The sequence below is a fragment of the Parus major genome, chromosome 1A (genome assembly GCF_001522545.3).
Source record: "Parus major isolate Abel chromosome 1A, Parus_major1.1, whole genome shotgun sequence".
NCBI lineage: Eukaryota > Metazoa > Chordata > Aves > Passeriformes > Paridae > Parus > Parus major.
The window spans coordinates 39,414,874-39,427,477 of NC_031773.1; the positions used below are offsets into that span (position 1 = coordinate 39,414,874).

At 33.8% G+C, this 12,604-nt stretch overlaps 1 protein-coding gene across 2 annotated transcripts in view; it reads left to right on the forward strand.

Annotated features, from left to right (window-relative positions):
• Positions 1 to 12,604, forward strand: part of LRRIQ1 (leucine rich repeats and IQ motif containing 1) — a 105,141-nt gene that overhangs the window by 16,889 nt on the left and 75,648 nt on the right. For both annotated transcript variants that reach the window (XM_019006833.1, XM_019006835.1), the window contains exons 13-15: positions 5,312 to 5,385; positions 5,682 to 5,775; positions 8,493 to 8,669. In XM_019006833.1, coding sequence (XP_018862378.1) covers positions 5,312 to 5,385; positions 5,682 to 5,775; positions 8,493 to 8,669 — 345 coding nt within the window. The remainder of the gene's footprint in view (positions 1 to 5,311; positions 5,386 to 5,681; positions 5,776 to 8,492; positions 8,670 to 12,604) is intronic.

Sequence of the window (12,604 nt, forward strand, 5' to 3'; positions counted from 1 at the left end):
AATATCCATTATTTTTCTATTCTATGATCATTTTGTTCTGAATAAGACTGATCTCAGCTTAACAAACATAATACTACGTACCATATATAGAAATGCACTCTCAACTGATTACTTCACTCTCCTGTTAGTGAATAGATGTTTTTAAATGGTGATTCATCTTCCATTTTTAGCTGCTTGCTTTGAGACTAATCATAGCCTAAAAGTGCCCGTTCATCTTCATTGACTAGAAAAAAAATCAAAACAACCACCTCATGTGTAGGTGTCGGCATCGGAACAGGAGAATCCCATCCTATGTGACATTAGTTCAGCAGAGCCAATTGTGTCTGGGAGCCTGTGGGAAAAAGGATGTGTGAGACTGAGTCCTGTTATTATAAGCTATGTCCTTAATGGAAATTGAATATTATTTAAGTATATACAACCTATATTTTTATATAACTTTTCAGATTGTTTTCATAACATCTCTAGTGAAGTACTATTCACGGAGACTCTTGGATGTAAATAAAATATCTACAGACTCTAATCTTCAAGTTCTTGCTCATGCTTCTAGGGTTTTGGATTTTTTGTTCCCTTATTAATTCTTCTGGAGTTTGGAGAAAGTGCTTCCTGCCTGTGATTAAGCAAGACCATTGTATGTTAAGCATTAGATTTTGAGTCACACTGCTTGATTTAATTCTTGTTCTTAGCTATTTTTTTTCTTTGTCCTGTTTAGCTTTTTTCGTGGAACGCACAATAATGTGGCTCTATATTCTTGTACGTTCCTCTTTTTCCTCTAGTGTACTATCCTGTGTGTAATAAAGTGTTTGCAAAACTCGTTGAAGATCTCATATGCCTGTTAGAGACTTGTGAGGACAGTCTCATCTTGAATGCAGCCTCTGGATTTAGGTTGTGCTGGACTGGCCGTGTAGATGTACCTTAAGTCACTTGCTTAACCCATTGTCTTACAGTTTTTAATATCCCTTTTAGCGCTTGCTCTGTTTTCCAGTAGCCAAGCAGTGTTTGGTCTGCTGAGTTCCTTTTGCTGGGCTGTGAGAAAGGACATATTTTTGGATCAACAGGCTGGATGTACTAAAAATAAGTATACATTTTGCCCCCAAACAATTCCCCTTATTTCCATGATGTGTCTGTAGCTTACATCAAATCTTTCAGACAAACAGGACAAGATAGCCTTAAATTCATATTAAAAGCCTCAAAATTCCTGACATTTCAGTAGCCTGCTCTGTTACACTCACTTTATGTACACTTATAAGCAGCTCCATATGTGTGTGCTATAGCATAAGTAACTCGATGTTCTATAGAAACAGTGAATGTAATGGAGTAAGCTGTTGAAAGAAAAGCTGTTTCTTTGCTTTTATCCTACAGCCAGTGCAATTTTGTGAATTTTTTCCAAGTGTGCACTGAGTGCCATTTCCTCTTTACTGACTGCAGGAAGCCAATATAATGATAATGCTATGAATCTGTATTCTTTCTGAAAGTGAGGTACTGTGAAAAGAAAATTCTTACACTAATTTACAAGACATTTTTATTCCTGAGATGCTTTGTCTGCATCATAAATCAGAAATTATCAAAGGTAAAACTCAAAAAAATATTTTTTTTAAATTGTTTTAAACCTACAGTGTAACAAGGAAGTGAAACAGGTAGTGGTTAACTCCCTCAAATAGAAAAAAGACAGCTATTTCACCACTGCTGCTTTTATTAAGTGTTTTATTGTGGCTTTTACATACGAAGCATATTCTTGATTAATGCACGATCGACCAAAGACAATGATGAATTTCTTCTTGACTTGGTTTCTGCAGAGCTGGGACTATGAAAATCCATGCTCTATTTTGTAGCAGCTGAGGAGACAATTGTTAAGTTAGTTTTAAAAAGAGACATATTCTTTTTTCTTTTGTGGTGGATAAAGATTTAGGTGTAGGAGAAAGCAACCTCGTCCGTGTATAAGGTTAATAAATTTTTAATATGTGTTAAGAGTTCATGTAGCATTTACATTTACATGTAATCCCATTTAACTATGTAACTTACTAGTTAATGTCTTTTTAACTTAAAAGTTTTACAGTGAGATGCTAAATGTGCTGTTCAGGTAGACATTCTTTTTCAACTTCAAAATTGACAAAATCCCTCCTGAGATTTCTGTTTTAATGTGGTATTAATAAGACAAAGTTATGTTTTTTGCTATCTTTTGCCTTTCAGTAAGATAACCTAAGTGAGATGGATAAAAATTTAATGCAGTCACCTGAAAAAGTTCTTTTTTTATTTTGGGAAAATGGTTTGGCCACAATCAAATTTGTTGTGAACATGTTGCTCCCATGTTTTTGCATCTAGATGAATGGTATTCCTAAAAGGCTTATATTGGAAGTGATAAAAATTTGGTCAAGTTCTTTCTTAGCATGCATTGTTCTCTCAAATATATATCATCTGTATTTTAACTGAATTTCTCAGATGTGAGAGTTGAGTTCCTTGCAAGCCGTGCTGTTTTGAGAATTTGACTGCTTTTCCAGAATTATTGTGACAAATCTAAATGTCATTGGATGTTGAAATAAGTCATTAATGAGAAAAGCTATACTGATATATAGTGCTTTTCTTCATCCTATCCTTATCACCCTAGATTTTTAAAATAATTTTTAGCAATTCTTTGCTGGTGATAGGTTTATCTCTAAGTATGTGGCATCATGGGTAATGTACTTGAAGTACTGCCTACTAGAGTATTTATGAAGTGGCTGCCTGACTGATTTCCTATATTCTGTGAATTTGCCACTTATAAATATGGTGATTATTGCAAACTGAATTGTCTTTAATTTAAGGAATGAAAAAGAAATCTGGTCTTCACATGAAGATCTAGATTATGAGAAATTTATTTTAGTTATTTTGCCTTGCTTCCTGCTAATTGCTTAGTAACATCAATGCTAATTTTTCTGGGGAAAAGCAGTTGCATGGTAGGATTTAGACCATCTTTAGCAGTAACTGTTATTCATGTTCAGAAACACAATCTTCATTTTCCCTGATATATACTTGCAACAATTCTTAAGTCTTGTTTTTTGATATAGTTAAAGAACATAAAGAACATAAACTCTATCTCTGACCTGTTCTGCTAGCGCCTTAAATGGGAGCAGAAAAAGGAAGCTATAGCTTTCTTTTTTGTGAATATCTTTTACTTTTGTGTCTTCTTTGTAATTTATATCTCTCTTATGCCCAGGGCTAATGTGACAAGGTCAAGTAGTATTAAGTTTTCAGTAATGTCCTTTGTCTTTCTGGTTTGAATTTTCTTAGGAAAAAAATTAACAAAGAATGTCGGTAAAGGGAAAGCTATAGAATGACAGAGAAATGTTTTAACTCTCATAATGCCAACGGCAGGCAAGGACAGTCCAGTGGACAATTTCTAATTCACCACAGTATATGCTGATAAACATCCAGAGAACTCATGATATATAAAAACCCTGCATTATCTTTTGAACCTTATGCAAAATATTACTTTTTTTCTGTGTGTATATATATATATATATATGATCATGAATTTTCAGGTTTTTGCAGCCATAATACTAGCCAGTAATATCTATGATGATATTTGCTACAAATATTAAATATATTTATCTACTATTGACTGATGATGAGAAACTAAAATGCTGAAATTTTTAGTACTATATACACATATTCATATAAGGCTTAATGCTTTATAGAGTCAATACTTTTTCATAGTTATTTGATTCCTTGGAAAACTTCCATAGCATGAAGAAAATAGATCTAAATAGGATTAGAACCAGGATGGCTTTACAATGTAGTTTGAGAAAGAAATGGAACTATAGTGGCATGTACTCAGTTGGCTTTATATCTCTTTCTCTGAATTTACTCTTAAAATGTTATGTTGTCATATAGAAATACTTTCCAACTGAATGTGGAAATTATTTTTTTTTGCTTTAAATTTGGTTGTTTTTTCAATAAGATTAAATAATCTAAAACCAACATTTAGTCCATAATTACTGCACCAGAGTAAAATTCAGCTCTGCCTTTCCATTGTAAAGCCTGTGCTGGAAACACAACAGTCATACATTTCAGCAACAAAGACGCATTTTTGTCTCTCAATAATTTTGAGTACATTTCATTTTTTTGTAGGGTCATATTTCAGGCAAAAATAATTCTGATTTATACCTTTCAAGGGCACTACACCCTGAGAAAATACTACTTTCTGTGACTAGCATTTACAAGCTGACCACATACAGTGCCATTTATGTACCATTCTCTTGTAATGATAGGGCCTTGCCCCTACAAGGATGAAACATGTTACCTAAACATGTATTTCTTTAAAAAATTTATAGTTGGTGTACTATATGCTTAAACATTCTAGTTTTAGTTGACAATTGTGATTCTTTGTATCTTGATTTTTACCTTTTCCTGCCTCTCATACTTAACATAAATAAAGATTAACTTTAATCTGAAAATATTAGGCAATAGCCTGGCAGCTGAACAAAACATTCAATATTCATTCTTACATCAATGGAAGTTTTTAAGCAAAGAAATAACACTGAGCTTCAGTCCTTTAGTAGTAGCAATAACACACATCTTACAGTCTCAATCCCATTTCGTTGAATGTCAGCTCAGTTTCTTTACATTTACTCTTTAATACTGCAGACAAGAATTCTGTCCTGTCTTTAGTACTGCTTTACTGCACTATTGCTCACGAAAAGCTCTGATAATGCAAGAGGAGCCATTCCATAGCCAATTCCATAACTGTCTCAGTAATCAGCACCTATTTGATACAGTCGAACAGAAGTAGTAAGACAGATGAAGCATAAAAATATATTGCAGGATAGTGCAGCCTTGACCTGTTGAAAAACACATCCATGACAACAGTTATGCTAGTTTTAGGGTCTAGGAAGTAATGTGCTGATTGGAGAAGAGAAACAACCTGTTAAGAAGTTTGAGCAATGAGGAAAGACAACAGAGACCAAGAAAATTTTATTTTTTCTCCAGAATCAGGACCTTCTATTAGTACCGTTCTAGTTATGGTGCCTAAAGGAAAGCCAGCTGAGTTGTGTAAATTTTTTAAGACTTCAGATCTTCGCCACAAAATGCAGGGAACAGAATTAGATATTTATCAGATAAAAAACCATTAATGAGAAAATATTAAAAACCGAGGTGCTGAGAAAACTAAGAAATACTTTCAAGTTAAGATTTCAGTAATTAGTCCTAACATCTTGGATAGATAAATGTGCATTTACTTATATAAATAAGTAAATTTTCATACCTGGAAATTATTCCGGTGCCTTTCTGTTGAACCGCTGTTAAATTTTTAAAAAATTCTTTTCTGTTTTGTTCTTAGATTAATTGACCTTGTGCCTTTAAATTCATTTGTGTTTCTGGAAAAGCTTGATATCAAAAATAACTGCTTGTCAGGTGAGTTGTGTTGAAAAAATAAAAGCCCCATTCAAATAAGAACATCTTAGTTAAATTATAGACTGAATTGAATGGGATTATTCTCATGTATTTATAACAGATATTTATATGGAAAATATATAAATATTTTCCAAACACGAATGTTATAGATATTAATTAAAACTATACTGTATAGATAGCAGTCTTGCTTTTAGGACTGCATGATGTTGGTACATTTTACTTTCTTGTAAGAGTTTTTGGGAAATAAAATGGTTCTGCATTTGGACATATTTAGGCTTCTTTCTGCTATATTACAGATCTTAAAGATGTCCATACCTGGTTTAGTGGCTGTCATAAACTAAAGGAGTTATCATTGAGTGGGAATCCTCTTCTCCAAGAAAAGAACTGGAGGTAAGCTAAATCAAAAATCAGAATCAGACAACAGATTGTTGTATATATCTTAGTTAAACAGTAGAAACACTCCCACTATAGTCTGAACACTATCTCTGCTGTGACAGGTTCACATTGCACATAGCTAGTGAAGGAGTAGTGTCTGTTAGAAGAAAAAGTCAGGATGAATGTTTAATTTTTCCTTAGTAGTTAAAAATGAGCGTTTTTTATCCTTCTTCAATTTCGTTATCTCTACATCAAAAATTAATGTCTTATGATTATGAAAGAGATGTAAGTGTAATGCTGTTATTTGCCCCTCAGTGGTGTGTAATACTGGAATAATGATCTGAAAAATCAAAGAGCTAGTCCTAGAGATTATATATGTCCCTATATAAAAAATGAGTAGGGTAGAAAAGAAACTTGACATACAAAATTATATGCTGTTACCATGATTCCTGAAATAAGTAGTTAAATGGGTTTGTAAGCCATAGGAGTAAAATTCCAAATGAATAGTTTTTTTGTATGATTTTGCATATTAGACATAGTACTTGAGGTGTGGCCTCACTAGTGCTAAGCCTAGGGGTATGATCACTACCCTACTCCTGCTGGCCTCATTAGAATCTAAAAAAAACAAAATCACCCTTACATTACATTTATATCTTCCATTTGAAGATTCTTGTACAAATTTAGGATTGTTGATCAAAAGAAAATACTCAACTATTTCTAACTTTTCATTAGAAGTGTTTGAGTAGTTTAAAAGATAGCTATGCAAGTACATTCTTGATTGATTTGTTTGATTTTTTTCATAAACAGACTTATTTGCACCTCATGATTCCTGCAGGTAATTTCATTCATAAAATTCTGTGATTGTGACAGAATGTTTTGAATTTCCATTTCCATTGTTTGAATTCCCACTATTTTACAAAACTGTTATTTCACTAGTAATCTGGAGGGAAAAGGTTTCTGAATTTCAGTTTAACTATGAGAACTGACACTTCAGATTGCTAAACTAATAGAGTTTTTATGGTTAGACAAGAGATGAATTTTTCTAAAGGATTTAAAGTATGGGATACTATGAAGTATGGATTTGGTGAATATAGCATTGACTGTAACTTCAGACAATATGTTCCAGTGAACTTTACATAACCCCTTGATACCAACAAAGGAATTAGTTGTAAAATTTCCCAATCAGTTTTGTACTTTCATGTCCAGCCAGCGATAACACCAACAAAAGTGAAGTAGTAAGAAATCTCTTTCTAAAAATTAAACCCTGGGATCAGTCTGACTACTCCTAGGGGAATATGTTTCAATGCTGAAATGATTAATAGAGCCTCTTAAGTGACAGAATATTCACCAGGAAGTTTTCACTAAATGAAATATTGACTCAGCCCTTCACCAGGAGGAACCCAGCTGGAAAAATGAGTGTCGAGAGCCCACAGCTCTAAGAGACAAAACTTCCATCATTGATCAACTTTGATATGTCACTGTTTTGGTGTATTTCTGTTCAACATCAACGTTGGTAATTTCTCTCTATGTGTTCAGGAATTGTTGATCTAAATCCATAATTTTATTCCAAATGTACTTCAGATGGTCTTAGCCTTCCTTAATGGGCAGTAGAGAAGGAATGTTTTCTACTTGCAAAAACTGATGTTCTGTTCTGTTTTTTGGAATATTATAACACGGTCATAAAAACTCTGATTTTCAACTTAGTGTATGTTGTTTGAACTGAGTAGTAGTCCTTTACCTTCACTGGGATTAGTCAGGGAGCTCCAAAATTTTGAAAACAATACTCTTTTTTAATAATAAGGGGATTTACAGCATACAATTAGTATTCTTTCAAGAGTTAGTGTTACTTAAAACTGAGTTAATGAAAATATTGTGAGTTGATATAATTTTGCAGTCTTCAAACTTTCAACAAATTGTTCTGGTACAAGAAATATGTGAAACAAGATTGCAGTAGCAGCTTACATCTCTCAATAGCCTAAACGAAACCGCATGGGTGGTACATTTTTTTAATGTTTTTTGGGGTTTTTTTGTGTTTTCTTCTCTTTGATTAGGTAAATTTCTCATACATATCTTTTCTTACATCAGTGGCCATTACTGTCCTTTTTATAGCAAGGAAATTTCATCTTTGCTCTCATTCTTTTCACTGCCTTGATTTCAGTATTTCTAAAGTAGTTTGTTTTTTTCTTGTCAGGCATACTGCATACTTGTCAGTCATTATATGTGGTATATGCAAATGATAAAGGGACTAGAATTGGCAAGGTTTAGTATTTTGTGCAGTTTAAAAATTTAAGTTTTTTAATGTGTCAACATAATCAGCTCTGTATCATAATCCTATGTTTTATTTTGCTGTGTTGCCTACTAATCAAATGAATTACAGGTGCCTATGCACAAGTGTGTCATATTTTCCCATTAAGGTTTGTACAGGTAAAATTCTAGCTCTAGTGAATTGAGACTATTGCCATTGACTTTCTTGGTGTCAGTATTTCATCAGTGTTCTTTATACCAATTAAGTACTAAGTCTTGCTACATTCTGTGTTTTATTCTTTATATTATTCTTTAGTTTAAGTATAAATTCTTAGTTAATATGTTAACATATGAAATAAGGAGAAATGTATGCAAAAATTTAGAGAGCTGTCTTCATGTTCTGTATTGCTACATAATTGTATCAATAAAATGGGTGTTTTAGCATAAGGATTTTTTCAAAAACTAATTATGTTTTTTTTTTTCTTAAGGTCTTCCATGTTGGAGATCCTTCCTAGTTTACAGTTGCTTAATGGTGAAGTCTTAATCCATCATACTTTACCCACAACTGAAAAAATCAAAGCATCAGAATTGGGAAGTTTTCTGGAACTTTGTCAAGTTCAAATTGCAGAAACTATTCAACTGAAAAAAAAGGCCGCTGAATTGGAGTACGTATTTATGTGAATATAAATTATATTCAGAAATATTTTTTTACGTATTATTACTGAAGTTCTGGCTGGCATATGAATTTTACTTAGGGTTTTTTGCCTGGAAATGTATTAGAATAAGAAAGTGATTAGAATCACTGACTTCAGAGCAAAGTCTGTTTTAGACAGATATTAAGTTATGAATGCCTTGAGTTTTGTTTCTTTGAGAAAACAAATGGTTCAAAAACCTGCAGTTAGAAGTAGTTAAATGAATTTATGCACACAACATAGTACAGTGCTATGCAGGAATTGTAGTTTAAATCCTGAAAGTTGTATAATCATATTAACAACATATAAACATATTAACATGATTTCCAACTTTAGCTTAATCAGCTCTAATTCTGCTCTAATTTGGTACAATATGCTCTATTTGCATTTCTGCATTTATTTTCCATGTGTAAATTATTCACATTCTAAATAATTGAAAAAATTTGACCTCTTTTCTCTTAAGGTAGTGAGTTAGATGAATCTATGTACAGGTCTTTAATTTTGTCATACTTGCTACCTCTATCACTGTTACCGTGGTTTGTTGTCCAGTAGCTTCAGCTTAGACCATGCAAGTGGTTATTTATCACTTACACATGCTATGTTTTAATTGTTTTAAAATATCTAACTATCTCAAACTTCTCATTTCTGCACTTAGTAATACTGCATGGTTTTTTCTTGCGTAGTTCCTTTTAATTTCCTAGCAGGTTCAGAAAATCCTTATAGTCCTTTGAATATCCAACTAATGTTTTAATTTTTGGAAAACTAGTTTTCTTGATTCTACCAGGTACTGAACATTACCCCAGAGCAGGTAAAGCACGTAATGTTTTACATTATTTTAGTTTGAAGTTTGCCTTGCATACTTTGTTGGTTCAGGAAAAGCATGCAGTTTTTTTTCAGAATCTAGCTATTTTGTGTTTCCATGTAAGCCTGTATATCCTTGGTATCTTGTTACTAGCTAACAGTTTATTACATTGTTGTATTATTGCAGTTTTTACTAAGGTGCAATAAAATCTTCATAGCTTAGAATCAGATTAACTTGAAAAGAGGTTTGTATTAAGAATTAGATTGAAATTAGTTGGGAGAAATTATATAGTGCATTGTTCTATGGCAGATGTAATGTGTAAGTGGCTTCTAAAAGTTATATGTTTCTCCATTACACCATCAAGATATGTCTTCTCCACTTTTGTGATTTTTGGCTTCTGGTTTGCAGGTGGGAAGCTGATATTTCCTAATCTGTTTACCATCCTGAAATGGTGTTCTCACCTTCATTTTCCTTAAAGGAAAGTAAAGCTCTCCTTTTCCATGACTGAGAAAATTCTCCATGTCTGATATTTAGATATTTCATCATTATCCTTTTGCAGAAAAAAAGCCGGTTTGTAATTAGGATATGACTCATGAGCAAGCTGTAGCAGAATCTAGAGACCTTTCATATACATTCCTGCAGGATGGTAAAAAATGAGAGGAAAAGAAGATATTCCTAAAATTTAGGGTTTTTTAATTCTGTATGAATGAACAGAAGAAAGATAAATAAGAAATATATTGTTGGGTCATCAGGCTCAGACCATCCATTAATTATGAGGAGCATGTGGCTCACACTACTTTCTGGAAGCTGACTTGTACTTCTAATGTCTTATCAAAGACTGGGAGCAGGAGACGGAGCGCAGGCTTACTGTGCTTGCAGACCACAAGTATTCAAAGGCAGTTGTTGAGGGGAGGGCTACCAATCAGACCACAGGCAAGATGGGAGGACAGATCACCAGGAGCTTTGTAGATTCAACAAGGACAAGTGCAAAGTCCTTTATCTAGGAAGGAGGTAAAGACAGGAGGCCTTCTGCCCACTCCCAGGCTACTTGCTGAGTGGAAGAGAGGAGGCCTTGACTCTGTCCAAGCACTGTTCAGCAAAACATTAGTGTTTGATTGATATAGTTTCGGTTACAAATCTAAATCATGGCATTAAATGGGAAACTGTAGTGAGAGTTAATTCATTCCAGCCAGAAGTAGTACAACTGGACATAAGGAGAAACCTTTTCAGTGTGGGACAGTGATGAATTGCAATAGGCTGCCTGGAGTAGTTGTGCAGTCTTGTTTGTGGAGATTTGCAAGACCTGACTGGATGAAAACCTGAGCAAACTGGTCTGATTTGAGAGCTAACCCAGCTTTGAAGCAGAAGGTTGGACCAGAGACCTCCTGAGGTTCCTTCAATTGAGAATTTTATTATGATTCTATGTAAATTTTGAAAGATAAATGTTTGAAAGAGCCTGCAGATGTTTGAGAACAGTAGTGGAAAGAGGTGATTATGTAAACATCTCTTTGCTGAATGTCTGGTTTGGGTGGAGGGAAGGTGGGGAATGCAGAGGAGGGAGGGTTGTGGAGTTTTTAAGCTTTTGAGAATTCATTCATGATTTTTTAAATCAGTAACCATGGCATGTATCAAATTTGGTCTTAAAATTAATTTCTTGTGTGTTAAAGCCATCTATCTTTTATTTTGACTGAAGTAAAATTTATGGATGACTTGAAAACCATTGCAAACTGCAGTTCATAAAAGGAACTCTAAACAACTTGTTTGTATATAAGCCTTAACAGCATAGCTATTATATGTACATATTGCAATACTTTGACTGAATTAATGTGACATTGCTAAACAACAGGCCAACAATAGATCAAGCTTCTATCTGTTTCACATGTTGCTAAGTTATGAGCCCCTGTAGGTGCGACCTCAAGTATGTAAGCTGCCAAAAGTAATCACTGCTTGCTTCCCTAATCTGTTTCATACACCACTGCTGCCCAGTTAAATTCTCTGTGCTGTTTCTTCATGAAACTTCTCTGTTGTTGCCATGCTTAAGAATAAAAATTACTTTTCAATTGAATTTATCAATTATACAAAATGTTTTCTGTCACATAACCTCTAGATGACTTGTAATAAGTAATCATGTAAAGAAATAATATGATACCTGTGCTGCAGCAATTTGTTTTCAGCCATCAAATGTGCAGTTTTCTGGCTAGTGGAGCTTGAACTTTACAAACTTTAGTGTATCTATATTACAGTGAAAATGATAGGAATTTCATAAATGGTGTTGCAAGGAGAGACTATGCCAACAGTGACCTATTTCATGTTTGTAAGGGACTTTGGTAAAGTGCAGTTGAACATCAGTAATGATGCTTATTGAAGTTTTTCTGAAGACATTAGATTTTATCCCACTCCATTGCAAACAAAAGCTCACATAAACAGAGGTTTACTATTTGAATATTCCATGTATTATAATTATGAAAGAGATGGGAAAAACATGATACTAAGTGAGGTTTTAACTAGCAAACACTAACATATGAAGGGGTAGAATATTATGATTTAACTGCAAGGACCAGGAGAAAACTGCCATTCATGATCAGAATGGGCTTGTTTTTTCCAAGCCTGTCCCTTTTGCCTCTTAGGCATTTGCTCTGCTGACTTTTCCAGATTTACTGGCTCATTCTGACAAAATTATGCTCTTTGAATAACCAGGCAGCCATTGCAGGTGTGATTGCAGTAGAAAATTCTATACAAAATGTGTTTAGCTCTCTAAGCAAGCCTCTGCCACCTCTTTAAATTTCTTAAGTTGCAACATTTTCGTTGATTTGAACTCCACTGGAAGACCTTTAAGCATGAATAATCTGTCCTTTTCTATATCTGTTAAGTCAATCTGTGCATGGATCCTTAGGCTTCCTAGGTGCTGCCAGTGGGGTTTATTCCTCCTCCCTCTACTCCTCCATTGCATGGGAATTGAGCAGGGTTTGGTCTAAATTAACCAGGACAGTCATGGATACTCTTTGTGAATTGATGTGAGGACTGAAGTTGTAACAGTCCTTAATAAATGCCTGACTTAAATTTCCAAATAGATTAAAATCTGTTTCTAATGCTTTTATCTTACCTC